The sequence below is a fragment of the Scleropages formosus genome, chromosome 7 (genome assembly GCF_900964775.1).
Source record: "Scleropages formosus chromosome 7, fSclFor1.1, whole genome shotgun sequence".
Classification (NCBI taxonomy): Eukaryota; Metazoa; Chordata; class Actinopteri; order Osteoglossiformes; family Osteoglossidae; genus Scleropages; species Scleropages formosus.
Window position 1 is genome coordinate 32,222,331 of NC_041812.1, and position 21,148 is coordinate 32,243,478.

Consider the following 21,148-nt stretch of genomic DNA (forward strand, 5'->3'; position numbering starts at 1 on the left):
AGGAAAGTGTATCCCTTTAATGCAAGAACTGATCCCTAATCCTACGTAAAAAATCTTGAAAATGTTGCTTCAAGGTCTATTGGCAGTGGGCTTAAATACACACACGCACAGACACACACACACTTATTCATTTAATGGACACTTTTCTCCAAAGTGACTTCCAATGAACTCTATGTAGTGTTATCAGCCCACAGACCTTATTCACCAAGGTAACTTACACTGCTAGATACACTACTTACACTGGGCCACTCATCCATACATCAGTGGAACACACTCTGCCTGTCACTCACACACTATGGGTGAACCTGAACAGCATGTATTTGGAGTGTGGGAGGAAACCAGAGCACCCGGAGGAAACCTACGCAGACACAGGGAGAACATGCAAACTCCACACAGACCGAGCGGGGACTGAACCCACGTCCTCCTGCACCAGCCAGGCCTTGTGAGACAGCAGCGCCCAGGCACTGCGTGGAAGTGCGCATAATGCCAGTGCCTCACAGCTACTGGGCTGCGTGTTCAGACACGGGTTCAACTCCGGTTCAGTCAGTACTCAGAGTCGCATGTTCTCCCTACATTCGTACGGGTTTCCTCTGGGTGCTCTGGTTTCCTCCCACAGCCCAGATACATGTAAATTTCCTGTAGTGTGCGACTGTGCGAACAAATGTGTGCAATTGCCCTGCTATGGACTGGTGTTCCATCCTGGATGTACCCTGCCTTGCCTCATGCCCTGTGCTTTCAGGATAGGCTCCGGACAACTACGACCCCGACTCAGACAAGGAATCGGCAAAGATGGAACTTCTACAGCTCCGGCAGAAGTCCTAGCGGAAAGCAGGCCGCATTAATATAAGAGAACTCTGGTGTACATGGAGTGGGACCTGCAGGTACGCTTACTTCATGACAAAAAATGCGGCGAGAAGGCCGAGTCCACACGGCAGCGGGTAACGCAGGACAGGACCGAACGCTCCAAGTTCTTTCCACTTTAATTGATTCAAGCCCAAAGAATGTTGTTTTTCCCCCCAAAAAGCATAAAAAAAAGGTGGTAAGGGACAAAACAACACAGAGCTGCGCACATTTTCCATCACAAACACTTGGGGAAAAAAAGTGACGGGCTGAGTAGGTATGTTGACTGATCTCATGGTGTTCAGACAGAACACGCAATGAGCCATGAGCCATGCTCAGTGCTTTCTCATTTATACAAAAAAAAAAAAAAAAGGGGTGGGGGGGGGGAGCACTCCGGAGCATTCTAGAAGCCGCACTGGTGACAGCTGTTTGCTGTTTAAATTCTTTCGAGCACATAATGTTACATATTATTGGTGAATGTGGGGAGCTCACCATGGAGCAGGGTCCGAGACGGGCTCCGCAGGGGGCCTGCGCGTCTGCAGCTTCACGCTCCAGCTGCTCCTTTTAATTCCCCAATTTCTCAAGCCTTTTTTTCGGAAAACTTAACCTTACCTACGTCTGATCGCGACACCTTCTATGAGTGGTCACCGAGTCGACCACGTTGACTTGTAACGGCAGCAGCTCCTCGGTATTTCTTGAACGGCATCGGCACCAACTCCTCACTTACTGGTCTCACAAGGTGTGTGCAAAACAATGAACCTGCAAGTGTTAGGTGGTACAATCACCTTCTGGCGCAACCCCACATCTCCTGAGCAACAGGGTAATCTTCTCAGGAAACCATCAAGTCCAAAAAAAAAAAACGACCTGTCTCTCCCCATACATTATTTGAGTCTGTAAGGTAATTGTAAGCTGTAATTCTGCCCACCGTATTATTTATCATCATTTAACTGATGTATTTTTCCAGAAAAGCTAACATTGTTAGATTTCTCCACTAATCCGACTTTTATTTTCATCTAACTATTTCAATTTAAAGTACTTTGATCAAGGGTAACATAGCAGGAGCGTCGATTCGAACCCAGGTTCTTCGACCTCATGGTCCCATTTTAAGAATAAATGCACTACATTTACATTTTCAACTATACACACGCAGGCTAAAGTCGCTTGTCCCAAGCGGGATTGCGGCGAGCCGGAGCCTAACCCGGCAACGCAGGGCGTAAGGCTGGAGGGGGAGGGGACACACCTAGGACGGGATGCCGCTCCGTCACAAGGCACCTCAAGCGGGACTCGAACCCCAGACCCACCAGAGAGCAGACCTTGGCCAATCCTGCTGCGCCACCATGTCCCCTCATTATTTCCAACTATACATTTCTAGAAAAATTTAACTTACAATAATTCTTACGTGGTACTACAGTATATAATTTATTACTATAATATGATTATCAATATGACTCGCTATGCCAGGTTCCATCCTTATAAATGAGGGTCGGAGACCATGTGAACACTCGACCCGACACCAGTGTTGTGGTCATGGGCCTCCATGCTTCACTTGAGGGACCCAAACCCTCATCTGGTGAGAAACATCTAGTTATCAGGCGTTTAGCACCATCAGTTCACCTAAACTCCATGTCTTCGGACTGTGGGAGGAAACCAGAGCACCCGGGGACACATGGGGAGAACATGCAGACTCCGCACAGAGCGAGTGGGGATCGAACCCGCAAACTCTCCCAGGTTCTCTGTCTGAGCAGGGGGGCCTTCGCGTATGAGAGCAAAGCGGTGGCACCCTTCCCGCAGGCCTGAGCGGGGCCTATACAAACAAGAGCTCCGAGATGCGACTCGCTGACCCGACATGCACTCCAAACTGCTCGTTGCCGCGGAACACCCAACGTCACGCTGCCAAACAAACAAACGATAGAGAGCCGAGACTTGGCGGCCTGCGTCCACTCTGCCGGAGATGGGCTGCCAGCAACTGGAGGAGACTGTCGTGTTCCACTTTGTTTTCTGTGATCTCATTAAATGGTGGCAATTCAAAGGAAACCTCTGCATTATTTTTGCATCATCGTGTCACACAATAATTCAAAGTGACTGTATTCAGTTCAAAGCCCAACGCGCGCTACTCTACACTCGCCACGCTTTATTTAACGTCGCATGAGTAATTTTTCCCCAGGATTAAGACGTGGGGGCGCGGCGAATTCGCAGCTTAGACGGCATTCACCAGCACCCCGGTGGGGCAGATCTCAGAGTGACCCCGGGGTCAGGGATTCGAACCCAGGGCCAGGGACCTCCGGAATTTGCCTCTGTGAGGAATGCTGATGTCAGCGGCCAAAGCCGACGCTTCCGAACGCAGAGGAAGTCTGGCTGCAGGAAAACAAGAGGAAATGAAGAGCGCCACGCAAGAGCGCAGAGCATCAGAAGTGAGTCCAAGGAAAACAGAAACACGTGATGGGTGACTTTCGCCGTCAAGCAGTCCTTTGGATTCCTTGGCCCAGGAGCCTCTCGAGCTGGACCGGACACTTCGCACATGGGCTGGAAAAGTGCTTTCGGGGATGTGGGAGCGGGGCAAGGTGAAAAGGAGGACACGAGGGGGCAGCGCTGTGGAGTCGGAAGAAATTTTTGGGTTATTGGAATCGGTAAAAATGACTCCAACTAAACGTACCGTATACGCCGGCGTATAAGTGGAGCCCCAGAAATTAGAGGTGTAATATAGGTTTAGGACTATATTCGTGGGATAAGTCGACCGCCAAAATAACGTGCAACTTTTGGGCAGTGCTGTGGAGTCGGATGCAATTATTGGGTTACTGGAGTCGGAGATTTTGCGGACCGACTCCACAGCCCCGGGGGAGGACCACCCCACTCCAATGCCGCTGCCGTTGAGATGGACCGGGAATCACGCTCACCTGACGTGGTCTTAGAAGCACCTTTAGCATTTCATTACTCAGCCTTCTAGGCAGCCCGTAGCCCTTCCCTCAATCGATACGTCTCTGGCGCGTCCGGGAGCTCAGCTTCCGTTTGGCAGCCACAAGACAACAGTTTTAAACTCCCAAACTAGTTCCTGGAAACCATACATATTCCATCTGGCCCTTTTTTTAAAAAACAACTGCAGTAAGGAACAGGAGCAGCGAGGCGGCTAATCCACTTTACCTCGCTGGTCACCCCTGGTTCCCAGCCTGATTGCGACACCATTCGAGGCCGAGTTCCGCGTATCGCTGAGGAAAACGGAGACGACTTTGCCCATCAGGCTGAAAGGAGAACAACAGTGCAGCCTCATCTGAGCCTTTCCGCAAGCGTAAGCCGGTTTTGTGAGCATCGCAGTAAGTTTCCACTATGACTTCATAACGGACCTACTGGGAGTGCTGGCTTCTGAAAGACACACATGAGTCTAATCCAACGGTATGCGAAACATTCCCAAAACAAGTTCGAACACCCTGACCGTAAGCATCCTGATCACCTACGGGAGCACGTAACTGTCAGAAAAAAAAACTCCACATCTGCTCATCAGACCGTGTCGCAAGTCCACTACAGAGGACAAGTGTGAGCTCTCCTGTCCTTATATGGAAAACATTCACTTGCAGTACTGTCCCGTTACGTAAACGGAAACAGTAAATACGTACAGTGCTGCCTGAAAGTATGCGAAATCCTTGCGTCCCTTGGTTTTACCACAAAATGATTATTTAATGAGAATCAGTGTTTCTCATGTGATACAATAGGAGTGTAATGACAAATTCCTTATGTTTCTTTAGAGGAAATCGTGTGTAATAGAAACACACACAACTAGCGCAGGTGTGAAAATAAGCAAACCCCAAGCTGCACTGGTTAAAACAAGTAGGAGTCGCTTGGTAGCACAACAGTTATTACAGTGATTGCCCTTGGGCTCATAGGTCACAGGTTCAAATCCCACCTCCAGCTGTTACACCCTTGACAAAGGTACTTACCCCAAATTACTTCAGTAAAACTACCCAGCCCTATGAAGAGGTGAAAAGTTGTAGGTACCTTAATGCTGTAAGTTTATTTGGAGAAAAGTATCAGACAAATGTAAGTAAAATCGGGTAAGTTCATCCTTTATCCTTTTTATAGGTCTACAGGTGGTCCCCGATTTCCGATAGGGTTACGTTCCTTGAAAACCATCATGAGGCAAAAATATCGTAAATCAAAAATGCATTTAATACCTCTAATACACACCTTTGCCTGACAGAGTGGGAGGTGCGGACTACTGCTGCTGCCCAGCATCGCGAGAGAGTGATGCTCCGCATATCGCCAGCCCAGGAAAAAATCAAAACTCAAAGTATGGTTTTTACTGGAGTACTGAATGTCTATCGCCAGCTCACTTTCGTAAAGTTTATTAAAAAAAAAATAAAAAATCCTAAGTCAAACCTTCGTAAATCGGGGACCACCTGTATTTTTATAGTGCTCTTCTCACACTAACACAGACCCCTAAACAAAGGGAAAAGACAAATTACATATTTACCTATATAGGTGGTCGCCGATTTACGATGGGGTTACGTTCCGCGGAACCAATCATAAGTCGGAAAATATCGTAAGTCGAAAATGCATTTAAAACACCTCTGCGCGACAGACTGGGAGATGCAGATCGCTGCCGCCGCCCAGCATCGCTCCGCACATCGCCAGCTCACCATCGCAAAGTCGAAAAACTCGCAAGTCGAACCATCGTAAATCGGGGACCACCTGTACCTAAAGAATTAAGATTTAGAGTTGATATCGTTATTTTAATATTTTATTCAAGGACAGTGAGCATCCCCATAGGGTTCACATACTTTCAAGCAGCACTGTGACTTCACACAGGTAGTTAAAAGTAAGGAAATGTGTGGGGCCCCTTCAGAACTGCAGATTGTGGTTTCACAGCGCCCCCTAGTGACTGCACTGTAAAATTCAACACACGACACACAGCGAACATGACAGGCGCAAGAGCTGCACAGTACAACAGCGGATGCTGAGCTTGGGCAGAGTGGAGCCTCCTACCTGTCATGGAGTTCTCCGAGGTGCTCAGCTGTTCTCTCAGCTTGTCCACGTCGTCCGGGTGGACCTGCTCGTACAGCGTGCTCCCGAACCACTCGGACTGCGGCTGATTCAGCACAGGCGTCACCGAGTCAGACACGTAGATGACGCGGCCCGTCTCCGCCCCCACCACAAACAGGAAGCCGTCGGCGGCCTCCAGAATTAGGTGCTTCAGCTCCTGACGGACAAACGAGTCGGACGTCTGCAGTCAAAGCCACACGACAGGTACGAAGACCAGGAGGAGGAGCTATTTTTGAGCAAAACCTTGCTCTGCTCTCACATCTCCGCTCAAACCAGTTAGTTCTCTTCTGCTGTATGCATTTGTTGAAAGGCCCATCAGATTCTACCTGGTCCAGCAGGTGGCAGAATGGTTAAAGACAGCACGCACTCAAAGAACCAGGGTTTGAATCCAACCTCCCGCTGTAGTACCTGCTGAGTTAGATACTTACCTTGAATCAACGATAATACCTCACTGCACAAAGGGGTGAGTAAGTAAAATAGTTTACGAGGCTCACATTTTAAGTCAGTTTGGGGAAAAGAGTCCGCAAAAAGAATTCAACCATTCAAGAATTCAAAGATTAATTATATCTTCTCACAAAGCTGTTGGCCTACAGGGTGTGTCATTGTGAGCAAAACACCTCCAATCTTTTACTGTTCCCGAGACAATGCTCACAGGTATTATTATGGATTCTGGTAATGAACCAAAAGGTTATAGTTCAAACCCCGGGGGAGGTGTTGCAGTCGTACAACGAAACTAGGTACTGAATGCGACGTGAATTTAACCATCCTGCTGCACAATTATTTACTTTATAAGGGACTAAGTGTGTTAGTGTGACCGAGGAGGTCGACCTGTTGGTCTCTATTCCTGCGTCACACACCTGCTCGGTGAGGAACGAGGGCTTGTATGCCCCATCGGACGGGGTGTTCCCGGCCCCCCTCATGGCCTTCATGTGGGACACGGCCATGCGCAGGATTGTCAGCTTGTCGGGTTTGCGGGCCAGGGCGCTGCATGTGGGCACCATGTCCGACAGCTCCGTGATGTACTGGCTCATCTTGTTTCGGCGCCGACGCTCGATCTCACTGTGGTTCTCTCTGTCCAGCCGGGGGGGGGGGGGGGGGAAGATCAGCGTGCAAGTGAACGCCCAGCGATGGACTAGAGCACAGCTCTGGCTTAGAGACACATGCACACAATCGCACTGTTGCCTCAGGACTTTCAATGAAAAGGAAATGAAAATCATATACATGTGGTCCTCGATTTACCATGGGGTTACGTTTTGCGAAAGCCACTCTAAGTCAAAAATATCGTTAAGTCGAAAATGCATTTAACACACCTAACCTACCGAATAACATAGCCTAGGATATGTGTGATGGCCATACGGGCTTTCGGCCTTCATGCTGGGCAATTATCTTGAGTTTCTCCTCAAGAGTAATCATCTTTCTCCTCTTTTTCCCACCAGTAGCAGGAGACACAGATGGGCATTTTTGTGACATTATGGATGCCCAGAACACAACGTAGATAGATGGGGGTATCTGTATAGCGACTGTGGCAGATGGGAGATGCGGATCGCTGCCGCTGCCCAGCATCGTGAGAGAGTATCGCACCGCGTATCACTTGCCCATGAAAAATTCAAAATTCGAAGGACGGTTTCTGCTGAACGTCTATCGCCAGCTCACCATCGTAAAGATGAAAAAATTGCAAGTCGAACCATTGTAAATCGAGAAGCAGGTGTATTTGCATTAAAACAAAAAGGTGTCTATTTTCATTCAGACTCACTCAGCTGGTAGAATAGTGGTTAGAGCTGCTACCTTTGGATCCTGAGGTTGTAGGTTTGAATCCCAGCCTGAAAACTGGTCTAGTAAAATTAACCAGCTGTATAAATGGATAAATGAGGTGTTTGATTGTTTGCCAAGCTTGGCATTTAGGTTGCAAACATTTCATCACCAGTCAAGGTGACATCATCAGTGCCCAAGTTATGTGATTTGTGTTGGATGCTTCCTCCTTTATATATGGTTTAATGGGTGGTATTACCTGAAGCTTGGACACGATTGGTTGGTTTTCTGTGACCTTGAGCATGAGCAGTTCTTCTGACTGCTGATTGGTCAGTTGCTGGTTTCAAACCGGAACTGGTTCGATACCAGTTAGGTCCTCGTTGATCCTTGCATCGTATTGGCCCATAGATGGGGTCCAGTTCAATATGTTTGTTTATGGAATTGACCGAAGAGTACCAGGCCTCAAGGAACTCCCTCGAATGTTTTGTACCTGCCTGGGCAAGATGATGTCACCTCGATCGGTGACGAAACGTTTGCAACAACCAAACACCTCAACCATCTACCTGAGCTACGAAGACCACCAATATTGTCTATGGTCCTCAAATGGATAAATAATTATAAGTAGCCTAACACTGTAAGTCACTTTAGAGAAAAATGTCAACTAAATTAATAAATGTGAGAAGAAACCAGAGCACCTGGCGGAAACCCCCAGGGAAAACCTAAAAACTGAACCAGATTCAAACTCTGAGCTCACAGACAAGGAGCTTTGAGGCACCAGTGCTACCTGCTATGCCACATCTGGAAATGTGCTTTAAAGACTTTAAAAAACATGATGCATTGAATGTGGAAAATGGGAGCAGAGGCACACGCTAGGGGTACAGCTGGACGAGGGGGTTCCTCCTAGGCGAAGCACAGAGCTGCAAGCCTCTGCAGCTCCCGCAGGTTTGTCCCACCTGGTGAACCTTTCCTTACCAGCGCGAATGTGACTGTGGACATACCTGCCAACAGAAAAAACACCTGCATGAACATAGCACCTTCAGGACAGGTGTGCCCTTTAAAAACACACCCATAAAGGAGTTAATCACAACATCACTGCAGATTCAGATTCACATTCATTTATGCAGATAAGCGTACACACAGGCTGCAACAAACACGGTTGGGGAAAAAAGTCATTTAAAGTCACTGTATCCCCTTTGTCATCAGCTTCTTCTAGGTGGTCTGGAACTTCAAGCCATATGTGTTAAGTACTTAATGACCACAGTTTTGATTATTTCTCCCTTAAACGGAGAACTGTTTTTATGAATATTCCATAAACACTATGTTACGATATTCATACATTTTTTCCATTTAGCTGACACTTTTTTCCAAAGGAATGAAGATACGTTCTCTATTTAGGGACCTCCTGCTCTCTCCGCTGGCATAATGATAAGCTATGTACAATTATTTACCGTTATACAGCTGGTTATTTCAGCGGAGCAATTTCAGGGTAAGTATCTCGCTCAAGGGTACTACAGCAGGTGGCGAGACTCAAACCTACGACCGTTGGGTACAAAAGCAGCAGCTCTAAGCACTATGCCACCAGCTGCCCCATTCATAAAAACAGTTCTCTATTTAGGGACCTCCCGATCTTTCCACTGGCATAACACACACGCTGTTTAAAGGGGATACAGGTCCTTTGAAGATAAACAAACACAAAGAGTAAACAATGAGCAACGCACTGAAACATAGTGACCGACAGAAAACGGAAGGTCACATTTACCAAATATTCACAGGAATGTAAACGAAACAGCCCTGTGATTTTCATACATTACGTAAATGCTTAATTGCTTATTGTAGCAGAATTGGTTGTGGTTTGGTGCCAATGTGAAACACAAGACAATAACAATAAACAAAAGAGTTTCACGTCCATGTAATAAATAAAATTCCTCTTTGTGTCTAATGCAGGAATGGTCGTAAACTTATCAGAAACTACACCGCGGTGGCCTTCTCTCAAAGAGAAAACTCACTGGAAAACTGAATCGAAATTTTAAAAGGTCACATGACCATATTTCTCTGTTTTCACCTTGAAAATTTGCTGGGCCCCTCTCCATCATCATCGTCTAAGTCCATCCTGGGAAGGAAAAAAAAAAAATGAAAAAAAATTAAATAAGGAAATACAATAAATCAAATCAAACCAGTGCTGCTCACAAGTAATGTCTTTTTTTTTTTTTAGAGATCCTCATGATCAGTCTAGCTGTGTGGTGAGGACACAATGTTCCTGTACAGATTGCTTCACGTATGCGCGCGCGCGCGCACGTGTGTGTGTGTGTGTGTGTGTGTGTGTGTGTGTGTGTGTGTGTGTGTGTGTGTGTGTGTGTGCGCGCGCACGCACGCACACCAGGGAATTACTCTCAACATCAAGTACTCACCCTGCTGACCTCCTCTTGCTGCCCCTTCCCTGGATGGCCCCCGGTCCCCTGACCTGGCCGGACCCCAGTGCGGTTCCACTCGTGCCAACGGAGGGAGGGAGCTCCGAGCCCATTTCTGTAACCCAAGACACCGGTGGTACCATTACTGGCAGAAATGCACGCTCTCTCACACACACACTTTCAGCCTGCCAATACAGACACCCTAGACTAAGACCCATAATATGGACAGCATGTACACTTAATGACGGACTCAATCCCAGTCTCCTATTTGAACGCCAGCAACAGGAGCTCAACCCCCTGCAGGGGAAGCTCTCGTTTCATTTATGAAATTTCTATTTATGAGACACTTTTCTCCAAAGCCCACCGACAACGATTTTCTCCATTTAAACAGCTCGGTATTTTTTACTGGACCAAACGAGGGTAAGTACTGAGTGAGTAGTGACTCCAACCACCGCGCTACTACTGCCACAACTCTTACTCGTTCTCAGATTTACGAATCGCACAAACTCTAGGCAATGCAAAGCCTTGACTCAAAGAGTTTGTCTTACAATATTTCTTCATAATTGCCCATAATTTTGCACAAATTCAAAAATGAGAAAAAATATGACTTTGCAATGGGCACTTTATAAGTTTCAGAAAGGTAATTGCTCAGCTGTAACAGCACAAAACATCACTAAAACAAACTGGCTTCTCGTTTTAAAAACCAAAGAGTTATGAATTTGACAATACAAACATTTTCCTCCCCGTTCCCCTCCCCCCAAAAAAAAGCACATTTCCTAAAATTTCGGTCTGCAGCACAGTGACATGTGACCTGTTTACCCGCCAAGGCAACAGGTGCAGTAAACAGAATCGGCGAGTAAGACCACCTTAACTGAACGGTTTACAAACCCTACCGCGGACAACTGGTAGTGTAGTGGTTAGAGGTACTACCTTTGGACTCAAAGGTTACAGGTTTAAATCCCACTTCCATCATTGTGCAAAATACTTACCCTAAATTGCTAGAGCAAAAATCATCCTGATGGGTAAATAATTTAAAGTTGCTCTGCACAAAAGCATCAGATAAATATAATGTTGCTAAAAATAACACCACTGGTAAGGAGAGGTACACAATTACCATGGTGATGAAGGTGCAGCACATAAAGTAAAAAATAAAAAACACAGTTTAAAAAAAAAAATTCACTTATTGTGGTGAAAAGATGGATGCTCCACATGATAATGCGATGAACTGATTGGCAGTCATGACTGGACAGGTATTGTGGAAATCTTGGACTTATTAGTATTTATTTTAATGTAGGAGGGTGTGGTGGTGCAGTGGGTTGAACCACAGTCCTGCTCTCCCGTGGGTCTGGGGTTCGAGTCCCGCTTGGGGTGCCTTGCGACGGACTGGCGTCCCGTCCTGGGTGTGTCCCCTTCCCCGCCGGCCTTACGCCCTGTGTTACCGGGTAGGCTCCGGTTCCCCGTGACCCTGTACGGGACAAGCGGTTCTGAAAATGCGTGTGTGTGTGTGTGTGTGTATTTTAATGTAGACTCGAGTTAAAAAATTAATAAAAAGAATCAAAATTAGGCAGCAGAGCAGTGGATAGTGGCTGTGACTCACAGTGCCTGGGATGTTCATGCATAGGTTCGAAATCTAACTCCGGCTGTTTTTATGTTCTCCCCGTGTTTGTATGGGTTTTCTATGGGTGCTCTGGTTTCCTCCCACAGTCCAACAACGTGTTTCCAGTGAATTACTGCTTCTAAATTGCTCATAGTGTGTAAATACTCTGCGATGAACTCATCACATCCAAGGTGATACCCTCCTTGCCTAGTGCCCAGTGACTCTGGGATAGGCTCCTTACTGTGACCCTGACAAGGATAAGTGGTTCTCCAAAGTGAATAAGAAAAGAAGTGCTGCAGAGTTTTTTTTAAATGTATTAGTCCGATACCTGAGGATTTTACAAACTCAAGCCAGCAATTGAACGTACAGAGGTCTGCATTATTTTTATTCATTTTAACTTTGGACTAAAAGTGACCTTTGAGTTACAAACCGAACAAGATGCAAACTCTCTTCTGGTCTCGGAAGTGTTTGTATGTTGAGGAGCTTTGTAACAGAAAAAAAACCAAAAAAACTTCTCCCCTTGTTAGCAACTGACTGAAGAAAAGAAAGGCAAACCCCATCTTCTCTGAAAACACTTGAGCCGCCTTCACTCATGCCAACAACCCCCCAAGGCCCCACGTTTGCTGCCCCCGGGGCAATCCGGCCTCTCCCATGTCCCAAGGCACAAATTGTGCCCATCCCCCAAGAGTTTCATTTCAGCTTCAAAACGGTATCTGCTATAAAATGCAACTCATTTGTCATGGTTATGAGAAGCTCACCCTTGTGTGGACTCCCGGTGAGTCTACAGTCCAAAGACACGCTGTTCAGATTCACCCATAGTGTGTCAGTGACAGACAGAGAGAGTGTGTTCCACTGATGTATGGATGAGTGACCCAGTGTAAGTAGCGTATCTAGCAGTGTAAGTCACCACGGTGAATAAGGTGTGTGGGCTGGTAACACTGCGTAGAGTTTATTGGAAGTCGCTTTCGAGAAAAGCATCTGCTAAATAAATAAATGTAAATGTCCTGGATGTGTTCATCCCATCATTACCGCATCAACCCCCTGCATATACATGCATGCAGTATACTGTATGTTTATATATGTATCTATAGTTTACTATAAATACACAGAAACACACATATACTTTTGCTTACGTTTTCCCAACAACTCAAATATATTTTTGAAAAAATACACTATTTCACTATCCTGTACTACACTGTACAGTACATGATGCTATCAGCTTTAAATCCTGCACATGGTCTAAGGTTATAGACTTCAGAGGAACCTTTTTTCTTGGTTTGCAGAACCTGATGAGGGTTAAAACCCAGAAAAGGTTTCCTTCACTGTGAAAATGTGAATATAGACAAATGAGAAGGATCCAAGTCCATTTAATATAAAATATATTTTATTAAACATTAAAATAACTACAATACAACGCAGTTTTATGTGTTAAGTAAGGGGCGTGCCCATTTAAACCGAGAGAGGCAATTACTGGCCACTGTAACAGTTTTTAATTTTGGGTTTGCCCTCAGTCACAACTTAGAAAAAGAAATTGACAATGTTTCTAAAATCATGTTATTGTTTTTTAATTAGTACTTATTATTTTTTCACTACCTAGCTCTTGTATCCATGGCTAAGAACAGTATTGAAGCTATTTATACAACTAGGTATTTTATTATGGAAATGTGGGGTCAATCTCTTACTCCAGGGCTCTACCACTGTAAGTTCTTTCTTACTTCTAACCTCTAATATGACTAATTTGTAAAAAGCAGGGTTCCAAAACAGGAAAAGCTTAGAAAGAAAATATATTTTTTTGTAAAAACTAAAGGAAACAAGGCTGTACAAGAAATGAGAGTGAGGATCAACAGGCAGGGACAGTAACAGAATGTACAACTCATGTGTAGAAATGGAAATGATCATGTCATGTGAAAGAAGACCAGAGACAAGTAGGATCCCTGTGGTACATCAGTAAGGGCATGTAGGAAACACACACACACACACACAGGCGCGCGCGCAGTGCACAGAAGCCCCCCTCCCCCAGGCGCAAACACGCGCACACACACACACACACAACAACAACAAAACAAAGAAATGCGCTGCAATTACGTTTTGACAGCCATGATGATGTGTGGAAGGAAACGGAGGTATTAACAAAGGAGGAAAGGAGCCGTGTGTGTGTGTGTGTGTGTGTGTGTGTGTGTGTGTGTGTGTGTGTGTGTGTGTGTGGCAGGAGGAGGTAATTTGGAACGCCGTCGCTGGACTATCTGTCCTCCTTCCTTTGTATATAACACCCCACACAGACGACGGCATGTTTGTAAAAAAAAAAAAAAACCTTTCGTGCGCACACACGCACAAACAACACAGAACAGAGGCCATCTGCGGACTTACCCGGCGCGCTCACCGCGGTGGACGTTGCCATGGAGCTGCGCGTGAAGAGAACCGGAGACCGAGGAAGAAGGAGAGCGAATGCGGCAGCCCGAAGTGACGCACCTTGGCGCGCGGGAGAAAGATCCCGCGGCAGGCGGGCGGGCGGGAGGGGTGAGGTCTGCACGCGCAGCGCGACGAAGCCGCGCGGAATCCCCCGTGTGCGCGTGGCGGCCAGGCGAAGGCTCGCGGGAGACCGGGCGCAGAAATACACACACACTGAACACGGATTCTTTTCTGGGACTAAGGGGGAAACGTCTGAACGGCCAAATACCGCGAGACTTGTCCTCGGTTAATCGATACAATAGAGAGCGGCGGGCTGCTGCCTTAGAACATGGAAAAGTTATTGTTTACAATAATAGACGAGTGTGACATTTCATATGAAAACAGTCAGTGATACCGCCGTTAGGGATGCTGGCTAAAATCACCTGAAGGCTGTCAGTTCCAATCCCGCTCTGACAGTGTTGTCCGAGCGTAGCGAAGGTTTTCCAACTGTTCACTACTTGCTTATTAATTAATATTAGCTAAAAAGAATTCCAGCTATAACTACAAAATAGTGACTTATTAACATAGGAGTGCACAAATAAAAGTCATATCGTTAAACTTAGCAGATATAACATTCAGTTTATATAGAGCGCTCTTCAGAAGAGTCTTCTCATGCAGTGACTGTGACAAGCGTTTAACACATACATAGTATGACGAAAAACAAATACGAAATAATAATGTCTGATTAAATCAAATGCTAAGGTACCAATTACTTTTAATCCACTGCTTACCCGAGTTTTTTTATCCAAAGTAAAGGAAAGATCCTGAGCCATTGATACAGCTGGGTATTTTTACTGGAACTATGAGTACAGGCAGTCCCCGGATTACGAACGAGTTCCGTTCCTCAGTCTGTCTTTAAATCGGGTTTGTACGTAAGTCGAAACAGTTAGGTATTGTTTGTATCTAACGTCAGTTAGTTTGGGGGTGTGGTGGTACTGTGGGTTCGGCTGTTTCCTGCTCTGTGGTGGGTCTGGGTTTCAAGTCCTGCTTGGGGTACCTTGCGGCAGACTGGTGTCCCATTCTGGTTGTATCCCCTTCAGCCTTGTGCCCTGTGTTGCCAGGTTAGGCTCTGACAAGCAATCTTGGATCGTGTGTGTGTGTCAGTTAGTCAAACGCTTGTTATAGTTTATTGTGCACCTTTCTATGCATAAAAAACATTAAAGAAACACTTCCAGATATACTAAAATGTCTTTAACATTAAAATAAATGTTACTACAGTATTTATAATAGAGAAAGAAAACAAAAAAATTAAAGCCAAATACAGTAACACGCGAGTCACTGTTAACAGCAGCGTGGTCCGATGGAAAAGAACAAAGTCTTTGTCCTACTTCAGGCTCACGCGCCCTGCCCACGAGCTGACGAGCTGCTGTAGACGCGCAATGTTTTGATGTGAGTTGCAAAGTAACGCCGTTTATTTTTATGAACCATTCTATGTAACTCGAATTTTTAATATAATAGGCTTGGGTTGGTTCGTAACTGTGGGTTGTACATAAGTCGGACGTTCGTAACCCGGGGGCTGCCTGTATACCCTGCTCAAAGCTACTGCAGCAGGACAAGGAGAGGGACTGAGACCTACAACCTTCAGGTTACAGGTCCACATTCACAACTGCTACACTGTGTGATGTTTCTAAATGCTACCAAGAGCTAAATATGAATAATGAATTAGCAATCTTCTACACATAAACATATTAATAAAATATGATGGTGGCAGTTCCCTGTGGCAATAAGCAATTTAAGGTGCACCGACTGCACAAAAATGCCACCGCACAGGCCTGGACTGAAGAGGGATACCGAGCTGAAACTTTCAGGAAAGCAATGAATGACTGTGGTTTGGACAAACACTGACTGTGTTGGGGCTGGAATACCATCAATAAAACATTGCTGAGTTGCCAGCATCCGGTGATAAATTTGCTGAAGAAGGGATTCATCAGAGTACTGCTTCATTGCCTATCCCCTCAGCTCTTTTTTCATTTTTAAATCTCTTCAGTTATCAGCCTTTGTGACCCACACAAATTCTCCTCATTCTTCTGTCTAATTTATCAGACATACAATTATATCATCTCTCATGGGACATGGAAAAATAAAAAACCGTGGCTTAGAGTTGAGGGGCTAACTACTGCAGTTTTTTGAGCACTCTCCTGTGTGTAGGAAGTACTTACTTTTACCCCAAAAGGGCCAAGGGACAGTGTAAGTGACTCAAGTGTGGCTGATCTCAGCTCTTTCCCTCTTGATTCAACTGAGGATAAATTTTTAAAGCAATTCATACTAATTTCATTTTACATACAGTGAAATGCTGCACTGCAACTGTCATTTGTGTTTTTCAGATTACATGTCAGGGTAATTGTTTTTACGAGGTGTTTTTCCAATTATAACTGTTGGAGGTCAGCAAGCATTCATTTTGTCCACTCTAGAGGACATGTATTTTTAATCTTATCTCCCAGACTATACATGCTACAATGCTGAGCTCCAGTGTACCTCACAGAGGACTTTGTATGCTTCTACACAATATCACATGTTTATCAGTGGAGCTTGGACACCTTCCTGTAAATCTTTAAAATCTATCTTTAAAAACATAAAGGTCCTTATCCATCAAGCCATGCAACCCTTTTTTGCAGCCCAACATAAATATTAAGAGTAAAATACTATACATTGACACACACACACACACACACACACACACATTTTCAGAACCGCTTGTCCCACACGGGGTCACGGGGAACCGGAGCCTACCCGGCAACACAGGGCGTAAGGCCGGAGGGGGAGGGGACACACCCAAGACGGGACGCCAGTCCGTCGCAAGGCACCCCAAGCGGGACTCGAACCCCAGACCCACCGGAGAGCAGGACTGCAGTCCAACCCACTGCGCCACCGCGCCCCCGCACTATACATTGACATTCAACATAAAATGTTGTCATTCTGTTACCACATGAACAATGGCATCTAGCATGAACATTGATCGAGAAAGGGCACAAGTCCACAGTCTTTGGAGAGAAAGGTAAACATCCATGTGGTAACACAATGACATCCACTCCTAAAGGCATTCGTAGCAAACTACATAGCACCATAGACATTGCAAAGTGAATTATCTTCAATCTGTAAAGGAGCTTAAAATTTCCCATGAAGTTAAGCAACATTTCCTTTGACACATGGCCACTTAGTAATGGTAACACTTGAGGAAGTTCTTGAAAAACTAATATGACTGATTCACACACACACACACACACACACAAACACTGTCCGAACCACTTGTCCCATACAGGGTCGCGGGGAGCTGGAGCCTAACCCAGCAACACAGGGTGTAAGGCTGGAGGGGGAGGGGACACACCCAGGACAGGATGCCAGTCTGTTGCAAGGCACCCCAAGCAGGACTCGAATCCAAGACCCACCAGAGAGCAGGACCTGGTCCACGCCACCATGCACCCCTTACTTATTAGCATTTTAAACTAAATTTTAACAAACATTAATGTTTGTATTAACAAGATTTTCCCCATCAAAACAAGAGACAAAATCATTGGTTCCTGCCTTATAAACAATCTTCATTTTTTTAATTGCATTTTTAGATCCTATGGACTTACAGTAAATTGAAGTGTTCTGGCTAATAGGCAATTATTAACATAATGCAGATGGAAATTTTAAGACAACCCTTTAACATTCAGTCATTAACAGCTGGTATTTTAAGTCATCACTAACCACGGAGGGACTTGAACCCTCATTGTTCCAAGCCCAAGTCAGACATTGTAATCATTAGACTACATGTTCTAATACAGCATATTTTCATCAAAGGGATTTTTTAAGCAAGATTTTCTTGATGCAAAATTAAGTTTTCTGTATTACAATTCATCAGAAGTTGCTGGCTAGATTTTGCCATCATACTCCAAGGACATTCGTGACCAGAAACCCTCAGTCTTTTGATTTAAAGGCAGATGGGTTGTCCATTAGGTCCACACTTTTTTCCAGTTGTATAATACACTATCATACCACATTTAATTTTGGTGACTCTAAGTAATAGCTGATTTTTTTTATATATTTTTGAAAACACTACTAATGACATGTTTTGATTCACCAAACATGACCGTGTAGATATATACACACACACACACACACACACACACACACACACACACACACACACACACACCATCTGAAACCACTTGTCCCATATTGGGTCAGGGGGAACCAGAGCCTAACCCAGCAACACACGGCGAAAGGCTGGAGGGGGAGGAGACACACCCAGGACAGGATGCCAGTCCGTCACAAAGGCACCCCAAGCGGGACTCAAACCCCAGACCCACCAGAGAGCAGGACCTGGTCCAACCCACCACACCACTGTGCCACTGCACCCCCCATCATGACCATGTATGTAAATTATAAATAGATTTGGGTTTATTTACCACCATTTACTAATCTGAAATGAAGTGAAATCCTTCTATGTCTGTATTACTGCACAAGTCAGTTTGCATACTGTATATATAGATAAATACTGTTTAACACATTCTGACTTTAATTGGGATAGGAGACTTTTTGACTTGCCCAAGCCTCATGTGAGGTTCTATAAAACCTTATAACCAAATTTAAACGTTTTCACCATAATAATATGTTTTAAAGTATATTAAATTTACTGGAAAATGTGTCATAAATAACTAATTAATACTTGAGTAACTGAATGATTCATTTAGTTGAGACCAATTCTAGTAAGAGCACTATTTATTTATTGGGCTGGAAATAAAGTGGATTAAATGCACTGTCAAGCAGTATTCAATACTACACACCAAAAAACAAAAAAACAAATTGAAATTATAAAGAAACTTCAATTAGGTGTAAATAATACATCCATAAAAGGAATATGTAAAAGAAAACACAATTAAATTAATAATAGAGATGGGTCTATTTACAGCTCAATAGCTATAGGTTTTGCTCAAAAACCTGTGTGCTGTCATATTTCAACAAGACTTTCATAAGTGTTTTTATTCATTAAGATAAATTGGGAGTATGTCTGTCCATGTAAAGTTAAAGTAACGAGTTACAGAGTTGAAAAACATTCCATCAAAATTAAGCATGGTTACGATACAAAAGCGTGGTTTAAGGATTTTGAAATGTTTTTGTGAATATACCTGAATTCGTCCAGTAAAATACCCAGCTGCAAGAACATATGAAATTATCCTAGACCAAGACATCAGCTAAGCAGCTAAGTGATGAAGATGACAACAGCAACAATAAATGTATTTCAAAATAACTACGTACACAGGGATGCCACTGCAAATTATGAACAGTAAAGAGCTAAATTAAAAGGAAATACCATCTGCATAACATTTTTATAATTGTGGCATATAGTATTTCATCAAGGTGTGCAGTAATTGTTAAGATTTAGTCAAATTTTAGCCAGAATTTTATTGTAAGTTAAGAATATTGTAAATATGTTTTTTTTTTTTTTTTTTTTAGATTTTCCACTATAGGATAGAGGATCCCATCCCATTTAAGGTGTGACCCCCCCACCTCACCCCACCCCAATGTCTCCAGGATAGGCTCTGGCTCATCAAGACCCCATTCGGGACAAGCGGTTATTGAAATTATTTGGTTGGTTGGTTGGTTGGATACAAGATCTAGCTATCACCTTGAAGAAAAAAATTAATAAACTGTGCTGGTCTTTCACATATGTCCTAATTTACTGACACTGTCTTTAATGTGTTGATTTGTTTCTGATTTCCAGGTCACAGCAGATGATAGGTAGTTGGACTAAAGGATGGGATGCAGCTAGTTTTTAGATGAAACACAGGTCACTTGGGAAGTAGTAAGCTGTAGAGTATAACAGCCCTGTGACACAACTGCTAAACTGCAAGTATGCTGTATGTACACTGCAAAACTGTATAAATGAAATGTACAAGTATGTAAGAGGAGATGATTTATGTTTTTGGAATTCCTGAGAATCTAAGCCCGGTCTTCCATCATGCGTTGGGTTTGATCTCAGCCCCAGCGTGAATTTTGAATGTTTTTTTAATAAAGTACAGCACAGCCCCCATTATATAAAGGTAATGCATTCTTGAAAAAAGCCTGGATAAGGTGAATTCCCATTACTCAAATGCATAATTTCCACTGGTTTCAATGGTAGAAAATGTAACGTGTTCCTGAGCCCCAAATCCTACACCCATTGATGCTAAAATATCATTAAATGATTTTAAAATGGACAAAACTACTTGAAAAGTTAGTCGTTTATCAAAACACAGCATAACAGGACAGTTTCCCTGCATCAATTACTGTGTTATACTGTTTCTCTCTACTTAGTACACATTTAAAAAAAAACACTCACAGATGAAACATACATACAGATTGTCATGGTGCAACGGGAACTGTGAAGTACTGTAAAGGATTTTTATTTCCTGATGTTTAGTGTTTTCAAATATATATAGATGTACATAAAGTGAATCTTCAGCCACTAAGTAAAAACTGGCAAAGAAAGAAATAAAAAACACAGGCCTGAGTGTTAACATCTACCTGGACTTCCGCTCTTATCTCTGAGTGGGGGTCCGAGGCTGTGCAGGTGGTCTCGCCCTACATCATCGGCTCGGAACACAAAGATACACAAGGACACCCACAAACCACGTGCAAAAACACACAAAACTTTGAGATACACATAGACTCCCGAGCAGAGGCTCTTCTTTTCAAACACACAGACAAAGAGGCCTTCACAAACGCATGCATTCTATACACACCCTTACATAGCCCCAGCCACACACACACAGACAGCACTCTGCAGTCGCGTCAGGGCTCAGCAGGGGCGTCCAGATACTGCTCAGACGTGCGAGCTGAGCTGAGCTGAGCAGAGTGCTCTGGAATGCTCACTCCAGAGACGCACCCATGTGGAGCTGCCGGCAGCTTCTGCTCACTCCCAGACCTGCGGAGACGGCGGTACGTGGTGGCAGCAGTGTGATCTCTCTGCTCCGCTGACAGACTGCCTTAGGAGCACCACAGGATGGAAGAGCAGGCAGGTACAATATTTCCTTTGTCAATCTGCTAACAAAACGGCATGTCAGCTTCTGGATTTCTGGTGGACACTTTGAGGATCCAGCCGCGGGACTAG

The 21,148-nt window shown here is 44.6% G+C and overlaps 1 protein-coding gene across 4 annotated transcripts in view; it reads right to left on the minus strand.

Annotated features, from left to right (window-relative positions):
- Positions 1-14,296, minus strand: part of LOC108942035 (aryl hydrocarbon receptor nuclear translocator 2-like) — a 31,066-nt gene extending 16,770 nt beyond the window's left edge. For 2 of the 4 annotated variants that reach the window (XM_029253451.1, XM_029253452.1), the window contains exons 1-5: positions 13,993-14,135; positions 10,029-10,143; positions 9,683-9,730; positions 6,729-6,942; positions 5,815-6,028 (exon numbers count right to left, since the gene is read on the minus strand). In XM_029253451.1, the coding sequence (XP_029109284.1) occupies positions 5,815-6,028; positions 6,729-6,942; positions 9,683-9,730; positions 10,029-10,143; positions 13,993-14,023 (622 nt within the window). In that variant the 5' untranslated portion in view covers positions 14,024-14,135. Of the gene's footprint in view, positions 1-5,814; positions 6,029-6,728; positions 6,943-9,682; positions 9,731-10,028; positions 10,144-13,992 lie in introns of those variants that run through there. The other 2 variants (XM_018765067.2, XM_029253453.1) reach the window with 2 other exon arrangements.
- Between the last annotated feature and the right edge of the window lie 6,852 nt (positions 14,297-21,148).